The sequence below is a fragment of the Perognathus longimembris genome, chromosome 13, assembly GCF_023159225.1.
Source record: "Perognathus longimembris pacificus isolate PPM17 chromosome 13, ASM2315922v1, whole genome shotgun sequence".
Classification (NCBI taxonomy): Eukaryota; Metazoa; Chordata; class Mammalia; order Rodentia; family Heteromyidae; genus Perognathus; species Perognathus longimembris.
Window position 1 is genome coordinate 10,369,106 of NC_063173.1, and position 24,092 is coordinate 10,393,197.

At 37.5% G+C, this 24,092-nt stretch overlaps 1 protein-coding gene across 2 annotated transcripts in view; it reads left to right on the forward strand.

Annotated features, from left to right (window-relative positions):
- The first annotated feature begins 367 nt into the window (after nt 1–367).
- Tyr (tyrosinase) overlaps nt 368–24,092 on the forward strand; it is a 52,329-nt gene continuing 28,604 nt past the window's right edge. Inside the window, exons 1-3 of one of the 2 annotated variants that reach the window (XM_048360186.1) lie at nt 368–1,186; nt 13,652–13,868; nt 23,221–23,368. In XM_048360186.1, coding sequence (XP_048216143.1) covers nt 368–1,186; nt 13,652–13,868; nt 23,221–23,368 — 1,184 coding nt within the window. The remainder of the gene's footprint in view (nt 1,187–13,651; nt 13,869–23,220; nt 23,369–24,092) is intronic. The other variant, XM_048360188.1, reaches the window with a different exon arrangement.

Consider the following 24,092-nt stretch of genomic DNA (forward strand, 5'->3'; position numbering starts at 1 on the left):
TAATTCCTCATAGGACTTCTCATTTGCAAATTCAGATCATCGCTAATTTCATGGTTAATTTACTTAGGACAGGCATTATTACGGTTAAATGTTATTGTTATAGTAACTATTAGAATTCCACTCTTCATGGCCTTTAGGCCTCTCCAGTGTGGAATGCATGCCAGGTCACGTGGAAGGTCAGTCATGCGCTCTCCAGGAGATGAAAGCTGAAGAGGAGGAGGACTGGGAGTATTTGATGTTGGAGGTAGGGGTGGGGTTATGTGGGTCTTAGCCCAGGCATGTGATAGTCACTGTAAGGACAGCAAAGCAAAGTCTTTGGCTCCGATTAGCCAGTGCTCCAGCAGAGCTGGTAGGGCCTAGCGGAACAATGCTCCTGGCTGTTGTGTGCTGCCTGCTGGGGCTCCTCCAGTTCTCGGCGGGCCACTTCCCTCGAGCCTGTGCCTCCTCCCAGAGCCTGCAGGAGAAGGCGTGCTGCCCGCCCTGGGAGGGCGACGGGAGCCCCTGCGGCCGGCGCTCGGGCAGAGGAGCCTGCGAAGCCATCCTTCTGTCCAACGCACCGCTGGCGCCTCTACTCCCCTTCCGAGGCGTGGATGACCGGGAGTCGTGGCCATCTGTGTTTTACAACAGGACCTGCCAGTGCTCTGGCAACTTCATGGGATTCAACTGTGGAAATTGCAGGTTTGGGTTTGGAGGAGCAAACTGCACAGAGAAGCGATTGTTGGTGAGAAAAAACATCTATGATCTCAGTGTTTCCGAGAAGGAGAAATTCTTTGCCTACCTCACGTTAGCAAAGCATACCATCAGCCCAGACTATGTCATTCCCGTAGGGACCTACAGCCAGATGAAAAACGGGTCCGCACCCATGTTCCAGGACATCAGCATCTATGACCTCTTCGTCTGGATGCATTACTACGTGTCAATGGACACATTCCTCGGGGAATCTGAAATCTGGACAGACATCGACTTTGCCCACGAAGCCCCGGGCTTCCTGCCTTGGCATAGGCTGTTCTTGCTGCTGTGGGAAGAAGAAATCCAGAAGCTGACCGGAGATAAGGATTTTACCATTCCCTACTGGGACTGGAGGGATGCAAAAGGCTGCGATATTTGCACCGATGAATACATGGGGGGCCGTCACCCTGCCAACCCCAACCTGCTCAGTCCAGTGTCCTTCTTTTCCTCTTGGCAGGTAAGAGTCATTGGATGTGCAATGCCACTAACAACCACTGTTTCCCTCTTGGTGATGTCCTACCCAGTGTAGAAAAGTGTCCCCGAAAGAGCTCTTAATCTACTTTGTCTTTCTTTGTTTATAGAATACATTCCAACTGTAATTAGTAGACATCTCTGTCACTGCTGTCTAATAAATGTCTCCTTTCCTAGGTTTCTAAGTTGGAGTGGACAAAAGAGACTTAGTTCACCAATATGCTTTCCAGCCCTGGCATGTGACATTGGCTCAGAAAGTATTTGTGAGTGAAGAAATAGATAAATGGCAAGTGGCACGGTGGCTCAAGTGGTAGAACACCAGCCTTGAGCTGAAGAGCTCAGGGACATGGCCCAGGCCCAGAGTTCAAGTCCCATGATCCACAAAACTAAAGATAAGTGAAAGAACATTTTAGGTGAACAAGTATATCATTTAAGCCAATGGTTCTAAATTAAATATTGAGACTAGCAATGGTAGTACTTGTCTAAATTCCAAGCTTTTCAGATAATTGAGATAGGATAATTATGGTTCTAAGCCAGCCTTGATAAGAAGTTACTAATATATAATCCCAACAAACCCTCAGGGCATGGTATTGTACACCTGCAGTCCAAGCTCTGAAGAGGAAATGGCAGGACTGGAACCTGAGGTCTATCTAGGCAAAAATGAATAAATAAATAAACATTTAAAACTGAAAGACCTTATCAAAAACAGACTGAAGCAAAAATATAAAAATAAAATTAAAAAAATTGCTGGGAGATATAGTTCAAGTCCTAACACACTTGCCCAGCAAGCACAAGGTCCTTAGATCAAACCCCAGTATTACAGCATTACCAAATATTAAGTATATAAATAAAATATAAATAAATGGCCTTGCCCTAGATTCATGGATCAGAATATTCAAGAGAGAGTCTTGAAAAGACAAAACTTAGTAAATATCAGTGATGATGATTATTGTAGGGAAACATGAATGTTGATTGAAAGAAATCTTCATCTTTAAGTACTTAAGAGTATTACAGTTCCGGTAGATTACTAATGAAAACAATTAATATTCATTAAGCATTTAGCATGTGTGAAGCCATATTGCCAAATGGTTTGTGCATACACTTGTCATCTATTAATTTAAAATCATTAAGTAATTTGTTTAAATTCACTTAAAAATCACACCGATGGTAAATAGCAAAGATAATATTTTTTCTCAGATAGTCTGGCTGTATGATGACTGATTTTTCAGGATCAGGCAATTTTTTTAGCTAAATAATCTAGCCCAGTCTATCTCCTTACAGAATAAATTCGATTATTTTTCCTAAGTGATTATAAGATGTAGCTACAAGATAGGGATTGCTATTTTCCTATTTCTCTATTCAGTTATTATTTATCCTCAGTTAGCGGCCAAGATAACCAAAGAAATATATGTTTAATTATTTATGATTTAAAATATCTATAGTTGAAAGAAATGTTTTTCTGTTTTGTCTTCCAAAAATTTCGAATGCAACTTTTCTGACTAGCAATACTTTATAGAATTAAATCCAATATTTGAGTAGGATGAAAAGTACCATGCATCCACTTCTTCACAATTTACCATTCTGAAGTATATTCCCCTCCTTCATGTTCACACATCTTCAAAATTGAATCTACCAGCCATGAAAAAAAAAAATGGCCACTAATCCCATTAATGTCAGTATTCCCCAGGAATGATGAGAACCTTAATTTAGGAAAGATGGGAAAAGCTGTGCTTGAAAACAAATCTCTTTCAATAAGTGTGCAGACCTCCTTTTTAAATCTTCATGCTACAGAGATCTCATCTGGCACTTGTATCTTCTGATTACTGCTGAAAATAGTTGGAGTTTGGGTATGAAATTTTCAGTCAGTTAAAATGCTTCCCTAACTATAGAGTTTCACTTGACCCAGAAAGTTTGAAGGATTACCTAAATTCCAAAAAAAAAGGCTATATTTTAAACATTAAATCTTATCAGCCCACACAATAGTATATGTTATATGTATATATAATGTTATTATTACATAACGTATGTACTACCAGAGGGTACCTACAATTATATAATATTTTCCTAATCATTAACTGCTTAATGAATGGGGTTTTTTCTCCTTTGTTTCCCTTCCTGATTATAGACAATGTTGCAATACTAACTTCAAACTTGTTCTATGAATAGGGACTTTATATAAATTTGAAAAGGAGTAGAGGGAAATGAATGAAGAAGAAAAGAAGCAATCAGCCACTGAAATAAGAAAAATTGAAGTGAATGAACAGATGCCATCTGCTTACATGTGTGATGTTAAGATATAATCAAATGTCCACCCCAATTCAGAGTTACTCTGCTTCAGTATTTACATAACCCCAGAGTCCTTCAACAATTTAAGATTAATTATCTGTTACTTATTGTTATTATTCTTACATAGTTATACAAAGGAGCTTCAAGTGAAGACTTTAGTGAGTACAACAATGCACTTTGATCGACCATCACCCCTCATATAATTCTCCTCCATCTCTTCCAACCCAACTTATCCCCTGGACACACACACACACACACACACACACACACACACACACACAGAGAGAGAGAGAGAGAGAGAGAGAGAGAGAGAGAGAGAGAATACTAGCTTTTTTTAATTTGGGAGTTTCAAATCAGGAGCCTTTACTATCAAAGCTATTAAGGAAGTTTAATTTTTTTATAAAAAGTAGTTGCATGGGTTTCATTCATCTAATCTTTTTCTGGATATTCAGAAAGTCTTCTGTGAAGTTTTGCTGTTGGTATTTGTCAAACTTCTTCATGTGTCTCTACTGTTCCGGCAGTCCTGAGAACCACTGATTTCATTCATATGAAGACAGTTTTGTATCACTTTATAAAAATGCATGCTGTCTAATAAACACAGCATTAATTTGAATGATTTTGCCTAAATTGAACAATTAAATTTTCAACTAGACCATTTTGTGCAAGATGATATCAGAGAGCTTCTGAGCTTAGTGAGTTCATTAATACCTTCCAAATGAGCCAGGCTGAGATCCTTTGTCATACAGCACCTCCTTATTTTAGTTGATTTTAGTGATCTTTTCACTTGACACACCAATGGGACATTTTGAGATCTGAGAGCATTTATTAACTCCCAGCTGAGAGATCTCCTGTGGTATCTAGTGTAGGGCTCTCATTTTGTAAGCACATAAGAAGACAGGAAGACCTAAGACTACAGCATGATTTATCCAAAGTCAGACATCTGAGGATGAAAACCTTAGAAGTACCTCTGACGCCATTGCTATTTAAAACTACCATGCCTCTCATTTGGGCTCAGAAAGGGGTGAATAATAAAAACAAATTCATAGTTATATAATCTCATAGGTAGTCTCAATTCCTGTGACCTAGATACACGGAGAGACACAGTAATGCATCTCTTTACATTATTATGAAAGTATATTGAGTCATCATTTTCTTTAGTCTCTAGAATTAGTCATCCCCTCTCTTTGTTCCATCATTACAATTCATATGAATTCATATCAGAGCGCTTGTAAGACAAAATGGTTCTATGTTTACCAAACTTTCCCAGGAAGAGATTATTTATAAATATTTTTGTACATACAGAGTTCAAGGCCATGATATATACCTGAAAAGAGCTTCCTAAGTACATGTTGAGCCAAATGCTGGTGGCTTGTGCCTTTAATCCTAGTCACTTGGGAGGCTGACTCCTGAATAATAAGGTTCAAAGCCAGCCCATGAGACTCTATTTTCTTTTTCTTTTATTATTATCTTTAGATAGTTAGAAAAATGCGTTACCATTTCACAACACAGTCTTTGAAGATAGTGTATCCTGATTAGTGTCCCCATCTCAGCATTCTCTCCCATCCTTCCCCTGCCCACCTCTTTCAGGATTCTCGCCCATCCCTCCCCTGCCCACCTCTTTCCTCACTCTTCTTAATTTTGTAGCAAGGACATTGACTTCTGATCTGCATTTTCTCCCTCTTCTCTTAACCAGAAAAAAAAGTCAGAAGTAGAAGTGTGTCTCGTGCTTTATGAGCCCAAAAGCCAGGAAACAGTACCCAGAACCTGAGTTCAAGCCCCACCCAGTATAGGCACACACACACACAAATGCCTGTTGAATTGAAAATTCTTAAATCAAAGAAATATTAGGTTTGACATTATCCAAGCTATAAATCTAATTAAACACTGCAACGATAGATTTGTAGATCATAATCCATACTTTATAGTATTTTACAGCCAATGAGCTGCCACTCACTCAAAACTTGGGATAGAACATTCTATGTAGTTCTCTCTGGTCTTGCATATGGTCTTGCACATGTGTGTGCATGTGTGAAAAAAATAATAAAGAAAACCATATTACATCTCAATGTCATTTAAATTAGGTTGATAATATTGATCTGTTATGATTTCTATGAAAAAAGTACATTAAAAAAACAAGTCATTAATGGTATTTTTAGCATTCACCCACAATTCATGCCTTTTGCTTGTTGGTTCATTTGTTCGTTCATTTATTTGATAAGCAGAAACTTTTAAATTTAGAAGCGTGTTTGTCATCAACTAGAACAATCTATTATTTTTGTAGAAAGTTGGTTGCTCAGGAACATTAATGTTTAAAATACAAAGCGAGGCACAATTAGATCCATTGTCGTGCAACCCACTGAGAAGCTAGCAATAAAAGAAAAGGTGTATCAAAGAATGCAGTCATGCTGAACAAAAACAAAGAGAAAAACATGTCATGGATGATAGACGTGAGGGAATTGTGGCCAGAGAACTCACTCATCAGGTGAAAAGCACATCACATGGAAGCAAACAGTGGGAAGAGAAGAAAGTCACATTTCAGCAGAGAGTCATGGGTTTTAAGTAACCATGACAACGGCTCAGTGAAATAACAGCTTCTCCTTTTCCTTTATGAAAAGATTCTGTGCAATGTCATATAGTTTACTTTTTTTTTCAGATAAACCCTAATGCCATAACAGAATGTTTCTTCCTGAAGGCTTTTAAACGCTGCTATTTATGTCTGTTTCTTAAGTTTAAGGGGAACAGTATTGAGGCTCACCTTCCTTCATTAATATAGCTGTGTTCTAGCTCTTTTTTTTTTTTCCTTTTGACTGTGGATGCTTGACATTTTCTACCTAGCAATGTAGTAAATCACTTGCGGTTGAAATAGAGAAAGAATAAAACCTTTGTTAAATTCAGCTTCGTTACTAGACAAACCATTTAGAGTTTTTGATCTTTGATTTTTCAAAAGAAAAATAATGGGTTAGAATTATCACCTCTCCTGTTCTGTGTATTATGGGGAGCATATAATGAATTGGAAAACAATGCAACATGGTAGAAATGGTATATTCTTTTCAATCATATGGAAGTGAGCTTGAATAGATTTTTTTTAAGTTCCTTAGCTACAACACCGTAAGATAGTTGCTTGGGTTTACTGAGATATATTTACCTCTATATACCATTACTATAAAATGCTTTAAAGAAGCCTGCTCATGGAAATAACTTGCTTAGTATTTGACAGAGGATTTAAATTCCTGCATGGGGGAAATATAACACATTTTAAACCCTATACCAAAATTAGTTGTAATCATGGAGTCTCGATCAGTGTTATATGACCAGTGTTAAATATATGAGGAAGTAAATATGATTGAAGCATATGTATGCATAAAAATAGAATAATGAAATTCATTATTAAAAGAGGAAAAAGAAAAAAGGAAAGAGTAATAGGGAATTTGTTTGATCAAGTTACACTACATGCATGTATGGAATTAGCACAATGAAAGTCCTTTAAACAATTAATATGCACTAATAAGAAACAACTAGGCAGTCTGTCCAGTAGTCTGCTATTATTTTAGTTGTCATTATTATTGGGGGACAGTAGTCTGGGAATAGAGTCCATGACCTTTAATAGTTTAAGCAAACATTCTATGAAAGAGCTACAACTTCAGACCATCATTATTAAACACTCTAAATCTGGCACACTACTATGTGTTTTACATGTCAGATTACTTGTTCACTGATGAAAAGTTGTTGAGATCTCATTTACACATGAAAAACTTGCTAGAGAGCTTAAGCAAAATTGCCCAAGGTCATGTAATTAATAGAGACAGTGTCGGAAACCAGATCTTTTCTGATTACAATCTCCATGATCATAAGCACAGTGCTCAGTTTCTCCTCCAGTGCCTCCTCATCTGTACCAAATACAAAGACAATGATTAGGAGATAATCCTCTGTGTTTCGAATACCTCCAGTTATCTGAACACTTAGTCAATTGGCAGTTGGAATTTCAGCAAAAATAGTTCCATTCAACCTCCCTAATGTAACTAAATCTGCTGTAGGAGTCGCTTATGCAGAAGGATCTTTGGAAAGTATCCTGAGATTCATTATTCAAAGAGGAATGAGAATGGTTTTTGTCTATATGCCTGTTTGGTATCTAGTTAATATTACAAAGACATCCGATATACTGCATTCAGTGCAATAGGTTAATTTTATTAAACCATTTCTGAGCCTTTTGTAGGCAGAAATAAACATAGCGGATATAACTTTGAGAATAGAGAAAGTGCTTTAGTGCTCTAGTTCTAACTAAACATCTTATGGTGGCAAGACCAGTCTCCAGTCTAGTTCTCCATTATGGATATAAAGGGGTTGAGAAATGTTTCAGAATACGAAGAAAACTAGTAACTGACATTTATTGAGCTGGGAACTAGTTGTTAATGAGTTCCTATATTGTATCAGAGTACAATTGAAGAAATTGAGATTTAGCAAGTCTAAAAGCATGCTCATTGCCATATTGCTGAGCAATTGGAAAGCTGTACTGACTTGAATCTCAAGTCCAATTCTTTCCTGCCACACAATGCTTCAGTTCATAAGTTCTATGTCAGAGAGTAACAAGGAAGTATCTCATCTAGTACTGTCACAGAGGTTTCTGGGAGCATGGCTTCATTTACTTGTTTTTGATAATGGGACAAGATCTAAGGATTATGTTTCAAAAGTCATTGTTGGCAGAAAAGTCCATGAGATTCTCTTCTCCAAATAAATAGCAAGAAGCCAGAAAGCAAAATGTGGCTTGGATGGTAGAGTGCCAGCTTTGAGACAAAGAGGCAAATGGAGCATAAGGCCCTGAGTGTAAGCCTCAATACTGGAACACACACACACACACACACACACACACACACACACACACACACACACACCACAAATAAATAGATAAATAAAATATTACAAATGCCTTGCTTATTGTTTGTGAAGGTATTAATCATGATATATCACTTTACATTCAACTAGAATTTTACATTCTTCCATACTCAGGTTTAGTTTCTCTATCTAATGTGACAAAAAAATCATAGAAATTCACAGCATATTTTTGTGAATTTCCATTTTAAAAGCATATTGAGAAATCTCTCTTGTCCTGATACAGATGGACTTCATACATTTTTAAGGGAAATGGTATAGCTTTGGTAATAAATTATAAAGTCAAGACTTGTACCAATAAAGATACAATGAAAAATGGGTGTTGAATACATGTTTGTTGTTGCTGATTCATTTGCATATACACGCCTTTTGTTCACTCATTCAGTAATTATTTAATGAGCCTGTACAGAAGACTGGATGGCTACTCTAAGTTCTAACAATAAAAAATAAACAAAATAGTTAAATATTTTAAATTTATATCCTCATGAAGATTACCTTCTTAAAAGGAGAATGCTTACCATTGCTTTTAGGACAGTTAAATTGAATGCCATGTAGATTGCATAAATACCAATGTCATCCTCTCAGTGACCACAGACTCCTATTGTAGCAAGAAATTGTCATGTCAGGTCAACGATAGAAGCATTGGCAGACTCTCCTGCATATCACTGTTTGCTTGAAGACATAGTTTCCTATTAGTAAATTACTCTGTTTTACTGCATCTAAGGCAATGGATGATTTTGAGATAAATATTATTTTATGAATCATTAGGAAAAAATAAATCTTACAGTTAAATGACTCCATAATGTTCTCATTACTAGAATTTTTATTTTATATTTATGGAAAAAAATCTTTTCTTTTTCCTTTTTCTCTTTCTTCACTTCCCCATCTTTATTATTTTATTTATTTATTTATTTATTTTGGGCCAGAAACAAGGATTGAATTCAGGCCTTTGGCAGCTCATTCTTGCTCATGGATGGTACTCTACCACTTGAGCCATGCTTTCAGCTGGGCTTTTGTTGATTTAGAGAAGAAATCTTGGAGACTTTTCTGCCTAGGCTGACTTTAAAATGTGATTTTTTTCAAGTCTCAAACTCCTGAGTATCTGGGATCACAGATATGAACCACTGGCAGCCAGCAAAAGATTCTTGTTTAGTTATTTGCTCGTGTTTTTTTTCTTATCACTTATCCATCATCCTACATGTAAATGAAACTATGGATTGAGTATCCTCATCTCAGATGCTGCAGAACAGAAGGGGTTCGGGACTGGGATTTTTTTTTTCTTCTCAGATTTTGAAATATTTGAATCTACATGAAATGATAGCTTGAAGATGAGAGGCAAGTCTAAACATGAAATTTATTTGTTTCATATACACTTTGTACACCTAATCTGAAGGGGTTTTATACTATATTTTAATGTGCTTTTTTTCTATTATGTGCCAGGCCGGAGGCTTAAACTCTGGGTCTGGGTGCTGTTCATGAGCTTTTTCACTTAAGACTAGAGTTCTTCCGGCTGAGCCCCAGCTCCCGTTCTGGTGGTTGATTGGAAATAAGAGTCTCAGAGTTTCCTGCCCAGACTGGCTTTGAATCTGGATCCTCAGATCACCGAGCTCTGAGGATCCAGAATGACAGGTGTGAGCCACCAGTGCCTATTGGCTTGAAGTCTGACATTTTGCCTTTTTGGGTTGGGGAATTCAACCAATGTAAGTGAAATCATTTGTAATACTCCTAAAACTCCTTAATACTCCTAAAACTCCTTCATACTCCAATGCAGGCTCTCTGAGTTACTTTGTAAGTAGAAGACAAAGATTTATTTTCGAAAGTATTTCCTACGGTATTTAAGAGAAGAAGGAGGGAATATCGTTATAATATCCCATGCCTATTCTATAAACCTAGGAGAATTAAGAGAGAAATATAGCTGGGAGAAAAATCAAAGAAGTGACATGGATCAAGATGCCCTGTACTTACAAACTAAATGGCAACCTCTTTGTACAACTATGTTAAGATAATAATACCAACATAATTTGTTAAGAAGTGAACTGGTAGAATATAAGATAAATGGGAAGGAGTGGGTGTACTTGGCTGTGAACCAAGTCATGGAATGGAGAAAACAAGCTGAATCCAAGGAAGAGGAAGCAGTTCAGCAGCAGGATCACATGCAAAGGAAGCAAATGGAGATTGGTTGCCAGATTCAGGGTAGGTTTGGGAGAAGAAATAGATCATACTGGCTGATGGATTCAAAGTAAAGGACAGAAAAGAATAAAATACAAAATAAAATTCACTGGTGTCTGGCTTTCACTGCAGATGATTCAGAGATTTCTGGCTCCTGTGGCAGAATGGTTGGTGTGGAAGGACATACAAAGAAAAGAACAGCTGTTTGGGGTTTCAAGTATTATCTTTGAGATGCATGCAAGACAATGTTGAAATATTAACTCCAATATGTGCTCAAAGAAGTGGTTTTGCTCTAGAGATAGGAGATTGAGAATCCTCATCAATGAAATTGGGCATGTAAACTTTGAAAATGCTTGACGGAAAGAGAAGAAATAGAAAAGCAAAAGACATACCTGGTCCTGGTGGTTCATGCCTATAATCCTAGCTATTCAGAAGACTAGTAGCTAAAGATCCTGACTTGAAGCCAGCTGGGGAGGAAAGTCTGTGAGAGTCCTATCTCCAATTAAGCACCAAAAAGTCAGAAGTGGAGCTGTGGCACTAGTGGTAAAGTGTTGTTTTTTAATGAAAAAATTGAGGGAAGCTGGGCACAGGTGGTTCACACCTGTCATCCTAGCTACTCAGGAGGCTGAGATCTGAGGATCATGGTTCAAAGCCAGCCCAGGAAAGGAAAATCCAAGAGACTCTTATCTCCAATTAATCACCAGATAAAAACCAGAAGTGAAGCTGTGACTCAAGTGACAGAGCACTAGCCTCGAGCTAAAGACCTCAGGAACAGTGCCCAGGCCCAGAGTTCAAGCTCCATGACTGATAAAAAAAAAAAAAAAAAACGCTGAAGGACGGCGCCAAGAACCTATGTTCAAGCTTCAGTATTAGTACAAAAGGAAAACTGTGAGAGGGGGGAAAAATGACCTGGGGCATCATTTCAGTTCTTTGATTTTTATTCTGGCTGGAATTTGTTAATGTAATTTGTGTTCACAGAGTACTTTTTTTTTCTTTTTTGCCAATCCTTGTGCTTGAACTCAGGGCCTGAGCACTGTCCCTGGCTTCTTTTTGCTCAAGGCTAGCACTCTACCTCTTGAGCCACAGCTTCATTTCCAGCTTTTTCTGTTTATGTGGTGCTGAAGACTCAAACACAGGGCTATGTGCATGCTAGGCAAGCACTCTGCCACTGAGCCACATTCCCAGCCCCAAAGTACTTAATTTTATTAAGGCTGTCATGGTTGTAATTCACAGGATGGATCAATGTTACTTTGCTGTGACCTCAAGTGACTTGTCAGTACTGAATTCACCTCCCTTAGGTCCTGCAAAACGATATATTAGGTTTTCAGTTTTCCTTTCTATTTTTCTTCCTTTCTGTCTAACAGAAATCAAAATTACTTTTGCAAATTTTCCCTATATTCAAATTAACAAGTGTCATTTTATACTTGTTGCACCTTCATACCCAAGTTCACATGCAAATTTTAAGGGCTCCATTCATCCCAGACTCCTGCAATCTTCAGCTGGAGCATCTGTAAGGTAAACAAACCCTTCCTTAATTGCCTGTTCCTTGTGAAGTCACATGACTGCTTCTTAGCTTATGAAGCCATCCATACTACAGAAATGGCCAATGCACATAGTGTCTACTCATTCTAGTTTGTACAACTAAATCACCTATTCCAATGTTTGCCATTTGTCGTTTTAGCAAAACTCCCTCCAATAAAGCATTTTCTATCTGAAAATCCCCAGGATTCATTGCAGATGGAATTGGAAAACTTGGGTTACATGATCACACTGCCATTTATGCTGACAAATGTCACCTAACTACTCTGAGCTCCAGATCCTTATTTGTTAATATGAAAAGTGCTTCTGTGTGATTTGAATGAGCCATGGCATGTAGCATGGTTTCTTAACAATTTTTATAAAAATGTGAGTTTTATCTGAATTATGTAACTGTAACCTCTCTGTATATGTCCTTTACAATAACAATAAATAAATTGGTTTAAAATGTGAGGGATTAGCACTCTTAAGATGAAAATTTTCCAAAGAGGGTTCCATCTGTTTTACCTAGATTAAAGAACCAGGGAAATAGCTGTGCTTTAAAATATAATCATGAGGATTATTCTGCCATTAAATATAGTGTTTGTTATGGAGTCCGGGCTAGGGGATTCCACACTCCTCCAGAGTCCACCACACAGAGACAGTCTCATGCAAGAAGACCTTTATTGGGGGAAGGGTAAACTGACTGGCCAGGGTTGCAGCACAGGCTAGAGAGTTGTAACTGAGCCTCTGATCAGTTTTTAGACTGGGCTTATAAAGGAAAAAAACCACAACGCAAGTGTTCAAGCAGACTACACAATCTTAGTACAGTAAGCGGCGACTTATCCAAACAGCTTGGGTATTTTCGACATTTCTTGGACTCCGAGGTGCTGTTTTCCAACAGGGATGCAGTTACTGGAGATAACATTTGAGCAACAAGCTAGTCAGTTGTTTTCAATTCTCAAGGGCAGGTGAGTTTTGAGTGAGTTTAAGATGGAGTCAGTCTTACTCTCCTCTACGCTAACCCCTTACGGTGTTATTCTCATTCATGATGAGAGATTTTATAACATAAAAGTATGTCCTCTTCATTCTGAGTGCAATATGGATTAATATTAATATATAATGCTGTTCACTGGGTGTTAACTGTTATCTATACAATTATCCCTTGGGCTTTCTATAGAAAGGTGGCAGCCTCTCTCATTACCAGCTCAGCCTCAGCAGCTAGCGGAGATTGTAACATGCAAGAAATTCTTAATAAGTATTTGTTGAATTGATTTTTTATTTCATCTAATGTTAATATGAAGTGTTTTCTTTTATTGCATTCTAATATATAAAGCCTAAGATAGTTAAGTCATTTAGTTAAGTAACATAGTTAGGTCACAGATGCAATTATAATTTCTTCTTGATTTTTAATGACTTTTAATTTCTTAATGAATTTTAATTTTTTTTCACTGCAAACTCAAGTAAACTACTTCCTTTACTTTGAGTGTCGCTATGCTAATTATTCGAAATCTGAAGACAGTCCTCAAAACTTTCAACCTTCCTACTTCTGAGGTGATGACAATAGTTTGATCATGAATTTTTTTTTGCACAGATTGTCTGTAGCCGACTGGAGGAGTACAACCGTCGTCGCGTGTTATGTGACGGGACTCCGGAGGGGCCCATCCTCCGCAACCCCGGAAACCATGACAAATCCAAGACCCCAAGGCTCCCCTCTTCAGCTGATGTGGAATTTTGCCTCAATTTGACACAGTATGAATCTGACCCCATGAATAAAGCTGCCAATTTCAGCTTTAGAAACACCCTGGAAGGTAATCCCTTTGTTTACCTCCTATTTTAATTTTCTCCCCGAACTTGGGTTCACAATCTCTTATTAAAAATTCTGGGGCTGGGGATATGGCCTAGTGGCAAGAGTGCCTGCCTCGGATACACGAGGCCCTGGGTTCGATTCCCCAGCACCACATATACAGAAAACGGCCAGAAGTGGCGCTGTGGCTCAAGTGGCAGAGTGCTAGCCTTGAGTGGGAAGAAGCCAGGGACAGTGCTCAGGCCCTGAGTCCAAGGCCCAGGACTGGCCAAAAAAAAAAAAATTCTGGACCCAGCAGAGTTTGGGGAATTCACAGTTTTCTGAGCAGAGTAAGAATATACCTGAATTGACAATAACCCTACCATTTTCTGGAAAGCACATTATCCAACACATTCATAATGGGTTAGCAAGTATGTGAACATACTCACCACAGGAATAAAGAGACAAGAGGCAGCCAATAGAGAATAGGTTGTTTCCTCAAAAAGATTACTGGTGCAAAATGAAATAACTCAATTTTCAGAGCTCTTTGTATTGTAAAGTTACAGGTACAGGAAGGACTATGAATGTGAGATGTTTTTAGTTTGAGTTTTAAAGGGCTTTCTTTCCCCCTTTGATTTAAAGTATTATAGATAGTAGATTAGCTGAGGCAAAGCTGTTTGCTTAACTATAATACGGACACAGTCCATATGTAAGTTCAAGCCCCCTCCCCACCCTCCCCCAAGATTTCTGTGCTTTGTCAGAGATTCTTGATCATAGCGTTTTCTACGTGTTGTTTACTTTTACGTTTCGCAATCTTGTCTTTCCTTTCCCATCAGCTTTTTCTTCCTTGTTGACCGCCATCCCAGTCACCTCAAATTATCCTTAGAGAAGCATACCTATCAGCAAAAAGAACAGCAACAACAAATAACAATAGCAAAAGAGAAACAGAATGCAAAAATCAAAAGACTCTCTCTAGTCTTAACAGGAAGGACGACATAGGGGCTTCCTGGCAACTCACTCACATAACAACTTACTGCACACCTTCCTCCCCGTCCAGAGCCTTTGGCACCCTACTCTTCCCCCCCACACACAATGGAATTCCATGCTTCCATCAGAAAGAATGCCCACTGCCCCACTCCTAAGGAAGTGGAAAGACTTGGAAAAAATTGTATTAATCAAAGTACACCAGACCCAAAGAAACATAGACTTCATGGTGTCCCTCATTTGTAAGACTTAGAATGTGCCTATAAATGTTCAAGTAAACACAATGAAAAGTAAAAGATAAAATAGTACACTTGGACATGATTAATTAAACAGCAATCTAAGCATTCACACACTGAAAACAAAAGAGGATGTTCTTAGGAAAGGATCACAAGTTCTTAATAGCTATGTGCATATGACCATATAAAATGATGTTTACTGAAATGAGCTCCAAGAAGTGCAAACAAGAGGATTTTGTCGTTGTTGTTGTCCTTGTACTGTTTGCAGTTGTTTATTTTTTCTTTCTTTTTTTTCTCCTTTGATTTATTCCTTGGTGTCACTAATTTTTATTTCTGTACCCTACTCTTAGACAGCCATCTTCTCTTCCATTGACTTAAACTTTTTCTTTTGTTGTTGTTTTTCAACCCATTGTTCTGATGAACTAATGTATTGACAGTATTCCTCATTCTTTTTCCATAAGGAAAATGAGACTGTAATGCTTCATTCTTAACCATAAAACTATAAAGCCTGCAAGTCATTTATCAAGGAAAGCCCATCCTAAAAAGAAATGGTGGTGCTAGCTATGAAAACAGAAATTATATTTATCCTCCTGCAGTAATATTAATAGCTAATAACTTTTAAGAGTTTGCTATGTGCAAGACACTATGCTGAACACTGTGACTTTGTCCCATTGAATCCTTAGTAGCTTGTTCTGAGGAAGACTACCTCATTATTCTCCTATGGAAAGACAGAAGCAAGATCAGCAATATAATCGAGTAACTTGACTATCGTTTATCTTTGTCATCTGCATCTGGTTCTTCAAAATCCAAGTTCTTTCCATTGCATTGACGATCCAGTGAGGGCTGAAAGTATCTTGTAAGGCCTGGAAGCCTCAGAGATGTGGGCAGAGTGGAGCACACAAAGCTATCAGTCACCAGAATGGGAAGACTATTTGTCCCATTGGATTTTGCAGGTGTTAGCAAGAGTTTTCCAAATGCTGACTTTTGTGACTTTGCAAAGCAAGATTGCACCTTTAAGGGAGTACTTTGCAGATTTCTTTCAGGCAGCTTTTTCAACCATGGGGAAATAGTTATTATTAATACTAAGCAACATGGCCTATTACATAAGTAAGACCGAGGGATCTCACTACCCTTAGGTTGCAAGCCAAAGTGACTCAGAGGGTATCAGCTTAGCCAGAACATGGCTTTCAGATGAGGTTCTAACATGCATTGGTGAGCAGGAAATCTCTTGATTCACTGCTAATAACCTTCTGTTATTAATAAAGTTTGCATGCAGGTTATTTTCCAGTAATATATTCTCACTGACATGTACTCTAATATGCTCATTTAAGAACCCAATAAAAGGCACATCATAATACATTGGCATAGGCCAGCTGTATCTTAGGTTTATGATAACTGAATCCTTGAAATCACATCTCATCCACCCTTCAGCATATTGAAGCCTGTTGTAAGATTATGCAATTCTGGAAAAATGTTCTGAAAACCACCAACTACTCACAAGTACTTTTTTCTCACTAGGGACAAAAGATAACATCATTCTTTAAACTTTGATTTGTGAAGTAAGTTTTCAGAAAAGTTGCAAAAATATTAGGTACAAAATACAAATTCTGATTTGACTTACATTTTATCCAATTTGATTCTTTAACCTCTCAGTCTCACCATGAGAGTATGAGTAGCATGAATAATACAATTCCTATAAATTGAAGTGAATACTTCATAAAGTTGGCAATATCCTCTTCTACACCACAGGGAAGTTTTCAACCTCAGCACATTCTCCAATATCATAATTGTTTTATTGAATATGCTATTCATATTCCACTTCTTTCATTTTTATTTTTGATTGTTATTATAAATGTGATGTACAGAGAGGTTACAGTTACATAAAATATTCAAGTTTTATTCACTAGCCCTAATATGATTCTTTATAACATTTTTTAAATTTCTAGAGCAGATCCAATGTATGACAAGATGCAATTTACTTATCATTGTTCTTTATATGTGTGTGTGTGTGTGTGTGTGTGTGTGTGTGTATTTTGCTGGTGTTTAAATTAAGGGCCTTATTTATTCTGAAATATTCACCTAGTTCCCTGATAGATGTCTTAATAAAATTGACATATGGGGAGAAAACAGCTTCCATCTCCACACAATTTCAAGTTGAATGCTGTTTTTTTTGAGCCTGAAATTTCCTCCTCACTGAATTTAGGGGGATGCATTTCAACAGACTTCCACATAGGGATTTTGTGTCTTCCTCAGAGGGCCTTCCATCTGGCAGCAAATAATGAGTCATCTGTCACACTGGTGGTGCTGATCTGATCACCTGTTCTATCCAGATGTGTTTCAGCCTTCCCACTTACTAACTACTGTCTATAAGCATTCTCTAAAATTGTGGAAAGATTTTACTTCTCGTCACAATCTTCTCATGTAAGTAGAATGCATTAGTCTAGTTCACAGGGTTGGAGTTTCCAACTTCAACATTACTTTTAGACTGATTAGCTAACATTTAGAATTCTACTGTTCACAAGGGTCTTTCTCTCAGTCTCTCTCTATCTCATTTACTGGCTCATTGAAAAGGAGAATGTTTTCCTCTTTTTTCAATGGTGTATGATACATCCAGATAATTATTTTCATGTGCAGAAATTTCCCATGTGTACACTTTCATGTGTACACTGTCAAGTGTTCACTGTTTCATAGCTACATCCTTAAGGTATTTTCTTTCTGGTGCAATAAGCTGTTCAACAGTTCCCTAGACCTGGAATTAGCCATCGTCTCCAAGGAGACACAAGTCCTTTCATTTGTAATGATCTTAGAGAGCAAAGTCTGGGAGCAGGCTCTACACACTGAAGAGACATGTTTCACTTGGATGCTGGAAGTGTGGGGATGGGAAGTACTCTGGATTGCAGGAGTGCTCGGGTGAATGTAGCCATGAGAAGGCAGAACTAGGGAAGCAAGGACAAAGGCGTTCATTCCATGTTGCTCATAACACAAAGTAACACATTCAGTTTAATGAGTTGTCCCCACTGTAAGCACCACGGCTAACATACGAGAGTCTCATTAAACTTAATTGACTAGCTGGTCAATCAATGAATAAGAGAATGCTGTCTAAAATTTATGCATCATAAGTATACTATAAGACAAAATTAATTCCAGATGGATCTACATGAATCCTCTTGAGTGATAATAATACCTTTTTAAACTGCTATCCTTTAAAAAAAGGAAAGTGAGGACCATGGAGCATTGCCATTGCAAAAGACTTCTTGGGGCTGCAGATGTGGCTCAGTTGGTAGAGTATTAGGCAATAAGGCATGAAAAGAAAAAGAGAGAGAGAGAGAAAGACTTCTTAATAAGAGCAATCCTTCATTCCACATGCTGCTCAGACATCCGCAAGGAAGCGTCCTCACGTGCCTCTCCAGGAACGGGGAAGAGACATTTTAAGCCACACTCTAATGCCATTCAGCTCCAATAGCTTCCAGAAGCTTGGCTCATGGGATAGAGAACCTGCATAGCAAGTGCGAATTCTAACGCCGCTATGAAGTAATCAGTTAATTCACCCTAAACCAATTGTACCAACCCGACGGCCAAGCAGATAGTTTAAATATTAGAAACATAAAAAGTACAATTCCTCTTTACCAATTCTTGTTTAGGTTTTATTTTTAACTCTTTTTTTAAAAAAAAAATGGCTTTCGTGCTTTCCCTTTTGGTACTGGGGATGGAACTTAGGATATTGCACTTGCCGAGCAAGTGAGCTAGGGTTATAGGCATGAGTCACTGGTCCCCACTTCAGAATTCCAAGCTCGTCATGTCACTTTGAAGTGTTTACAAATATGATGCCAGCACTACCATACTTGGGAGAACACTACTGCTAGAACTCCAAGACCTTGAGTAAATCCCATAACGGTACCCAACTCACCTTCCTCGTCTATCAAACAGAGACAGTATGTGCTTTGAATTTTAATGAGTGATTAAAGCCTAGCATGGTCTAGGAAACACTGAAAGTCTCTGGATCCCATACAATTACATAATAGTATGAATATTAAAAAATGACCATACACAGTATCTTTCCACATGGGCAAATTGGATGCTCCCAATACAAAACAACTTCAAACACACATGAAGAACTTCCTTCCTTGAGTTTATAAAGGTGAGTGGCCTTTTCACCATTGTCGTGGTGCAAACAATGTGAAGAAGTGAAAGAGTTGTTTTGAAGGAGGAAACTAGTTTAGACTCCCCTGGGGACTTCTTAATAAATGATGCCTTCCATTCACTTTCTGATTCCCTAGTTCTGTGTGAGGTCCAGTGTATCAATTCCTAGTAAGTTTACAAGTGATGCTGTTGGCTTGGGATCACACTTGTAAAGCACAGAATTATGGTCCATTTGTGGTTTTATGATTCTGTAATAATAACATGGTAAGAAAAACCCATACAATAGTACATTTGCCCCCATTGTTTAATTCTCCACAATTAAAAAATTGTCTTTTCACAAAAGTTATTTCTCATAAACAAAAATGTTAATTAATTACATTTATAGTTATAAGGCTTAGTCATCTATTTGAAAAAGGTGGAAATTAGTTGAAAATTAACCCTTCCAGCATATTTACTTGAGGGCTTGTTTGGATCCATGATATATTTCATCAGTAATTTTTAAATTTCTGCTATAAGTAGCTTAAATTATCAGGCTTTTAATAAAATCAACCATTAAAGACAACCTCCTAAAATAATTATGTGATTTTTGAAACTACACTTCACAATTCCTCCATTAAATTGCTTGCTAAGAGAGCGGGTTAGGAGGGGTACCAGTCAAAGTTCTTAGATTCACTTTTCAGTCTTCAGATGTGCAGACAGGTATCTTTCTAGCTTCTTTTTAGCTGCTTGTCTGGCATTGTAATCTCTGCATCGTTACAGAATATTGAAATAGCTTAAAATACTAGATTTTAATGGACATTGATGAGAGCAAATAAGCAACTCAAGGGCAGCAGGGAGGAGGGAAGAAATGAGAGGAAAAAGAAGGAACAGATTACACTAAGCAAAAGGAAAGAAATGTATATGTATATATCACCTGATCTTGAAGGAATTGTTTTAATGTTAATAATCATAGAGGTCATAAGCACTGTAGACAAGAACAACAATGTCTATTAAGGAGAAGATTTTTTTAAATGATGAAAGCAAGGGGGGCTGGGTTGGGGGGAAGGGAAGGAGGGAGAAAAATGAGGAAGGGGGTAGCAAGTATGACAAGAAAAGCATATGTATTCACTACCTTAAGTATGTACCTGTAACCCTCTGTACCTCATCTTGACAATAAAAAAAATCTAAAAAAAACATTGGATTTCAAGCCAGGTGCTAGTGGCATACATCTATATCTTAGTTACTCAAAACACTAGATCTGAGGATTGGAGTTGAAAGCCAGCCTGGATGTCTGCCTATCCTGACAAGATAAGTTCCTAATTACTCAGCTTAACCAACAACAACAACAAAAAAAAAAACAGAACTGGAGGTGTGGCTCAAGTTATAGGGCACCAGCTTTGAATAAGAAAGAAACAAAAACAAGCAAACAAAAATCCAAGGCTCTGAGTTCAAATCCCTTTACTGGCACAAACATATCCAATCATATTCAAGCACACACACACACACACATATACACACACAGATTTGCATCAAATTAAATGTGTTCTCTTCTGAACATTTTACTCTGTACTTTTTCATACTTCAGAATCTGACAGCAATCATAAGGAGCATCATCTATAATTCAGCTTCTTGGAATAAATGATAGCTAATAAGGTAACACATATAAGAATTCCTAGTCAGTGACTACCATACAGGAGTTGCTCTATTTTTAAACATCCTCTCAAGGCAACACATTATGCAGTTATTACTAAGAAACTATATTTCAGTATAGGTTTGTGTTGTGAGATTTTAAAGCAAAAAGCATTTTGCAAATTGTCACAATAAAAGAGAGGAAGACTTCATGTGAAGAAAATAGTACAATTCAGAAGCAAAGCTCTTGAAGCATGTATTCAGGTTTAGAGAATAAGAGCACAATTTAGCCACATTCAGTGAATTTCAACCCTGGTTGCACATTAGAATTACTTAGGGTATTTTTAAAACTTTTAGTGCCTGAGTTCCATTCTAGACCAATTAAATGCAAATCTCCAGGTACCAGAGTTAAGCAGCAATATTAAAAGCAAACAAATAGACAAAAACTCTCCAGAGAAGCCTTAAAGAGAAAAGGAGATGGATCAACAAATTGAAATTTCCCATTTTCATTCATCTGAAACTGTGCCTATAAATTTCCCATAGGAATGCAACACACGGCTTCAACACATAGCGTGCGGGAGTTTTGGGTCCTCCCGTTGCCCTTTGCAAACACCTTTGAGCCGTTTTGGCATCTGTGACTGGTAACAAGGTCCCTAATGGCTTGTTAGATTTTCTGCCCATAGGGAATCTTGGGACAAGGGTGAGGTGGTAACAATCATACACCTTCTTATAATTCAATAGTGTTTGGAAGAGAAGTCCACGGATCATTTCAGTACTGTGCAAAGAGGTTTCCAAGTTAGATTGGACATTCCTCAACTTTAGTACACAGGAAGGAGCACAGGTTTTTGGAAACTGTCAGAGATCTATTTAGACTATTGATTCCCCAAATAATAGTGCGAATTTAAATGTACTCTTTTTTTCTTTACGTTTTTATCATCTGTCAAATTGGAGAATGGTAATACATTCCTGTCACACGTAATGGTGTTTATGTGAGACCATGTATAAGAAAGATATTGAAAGAATTGCATGAATATGATAAATTACTATTCAATGCCAAGACTTTTCTTTTGGACTGCTCTTCCAGAAAGGATATAAAGAGAAGCAACTGATGTTGGTGTAATAATTTTCTGTCTTCTAAAGGAAATTTTACCATCCAAAGACCTGAATTGTGTAAAGAAGTAAAACAGAAAATAATTTACTCAGCGTTTTGTATTCAATCTTTAATATGGTCATTTGACAAGTAACAAGTAGAGATCCCCAAAAGTCTTCTATATTTATACAAACAAACTATACTATTTTCAATGTCCCTGAATTATATTCTCTGAAATGGTTCACAATTCTTGTTACAACAATTCAGAATCTGCTAAAATATGTAAAAGTATATGTAAAATGCAATGATAAAATTTTCACAACAGTTACACACTCAAAAATTAAAACCTTGAAGACTATCCTGGCTATAGACATGTGATTGACTGCTTGCTCCATTGTATAGTCAATAAATCGTTGTGTTTAATGCCTTTGCTCCATTATGATGCAGGATTATCTTCATTCTGTGCCATCAATTCATTCCTTAACTTTACACAATTTCCTTGTTCTTTTGAAATCTTTATATCTGTATCTATAATAATGCAATTACCTAATTTGTGTGATCATTTTAACTCTACATAAAACCAGTCACATATACTTTTATAAAAATACAAACAGTGAGTGTTATGGGTATGTGTATATATGTGTGTACACATGTGTGTATATGTGTGTGCATGCATGTGTGCACACGTGTGTGTGTTCATAAAGTTACCATAGATAAGAAAAATGAATAGGTGGAGATTTGGGTGACCTTGCAGACAAACCACGACTTGGGTATAGTCGCTGAGAATTGCTTGTAATTAACTTTGAAATGAATGATTTTGAAAAAGCAAGCACATTATCATCTGCTATCCATAGGACTAATAGATTGGAAGGTCATAGCTTTTTTTCACTTTCTCTGGAACCAAACACCAAAACTATTACCCAGTTCCCATACCAAGAAAGCTCACAAGAGACTGAACAGACCTTCTTTAAATGCTACTAAGGACTGAAGAGGGAGTGAACGATCTAATATTCTTGCAACTTTGAAAGTTTGAAAAGAACAACCAGAAAGAAACATCACAGGGAGAAAGGAATTGCCTAAGCCTGTTCCTTCTGGTTAAACCACACACTGCACCCAAGTTAAAACCACTGAGTTGTGCAAAGAGGTATTGAAGATTCATTGCTATTCAGAATGTAAATAATCCCAATAGCAAATGAATTTTCTTATGAATTTTATTTAGAATTAGACTTATCTCTGTATTTGTAAATCAAGAGAAATTATAACAGATTTTCAACCATTTAAGTAATCTTTGTTTTTTCCTGATTTCTTTTTACCAACAGGATTTGCTAATCCACAGACTGGGCTAGCAGATGCCTCTCAAAGCAGCATGCACAATGCCTTGCACATATATATGAATGGAACGATGTCCAAAGTACAGGGATCAGCCAACGACCCCATTTTTCTCCTACATCATGCATTTGTTGACAGGTTGGTTAATGTTTCTTTAAAAACTGTATGCTTATTATACTTACCTACATTGTCCACTGGATGTCTGTCAAATCCAACTTTAGTTTTCAAATGAAAACTAATAAATTATGGTGATGTATCATTTAAGACTAAGACTCTACGCTGAGGATTTGGATGTAGTGTGTATGCATGAGCTGGTGTGTTTGTGTGCCAGTACTGGGCCCAAGCTCAGTGTTCTTACTTAGCTTTCTTGCTCAAGGCTGACGCTCTACCACTTGAGCTATGTCTCCACACCAGCTTTTTCCTGATTAACTGGAGATAGAAGTCTCTTGGATTTGTATACATGGCATAAAGAGGACAATGATTCCCCAATGGAGAAGCCTAAAGTGTCAGCAGCTGGCTATTGAGTTTGAACAGAACAGTCAAATAGACTGGTTGCTGCAGCAGGAAGCAGTCCAATAACAATAACAATAATAATAGCAATAATAATTTGCAGGCTGAAACTAATGCTGAACTTTAGCTTAGAGATAAAGGGAATCTGAAGGGATGAAAATCTGGGTGGAAACACTGGGTGGGATGAGAATGGAGTGTTCATTCTTTAGAGTTCTTGGAAATTTTGATGAGTAGTTTTAACTGGCAGTGAAACCCTCTTCTGATTTGAATGGAGCTTAGGGATCCGCATGACTGGACACGTGGCAGGCAAGTTTAGCAACCAAGTAAGGCACAGGTAAAAAGAGCACATTGC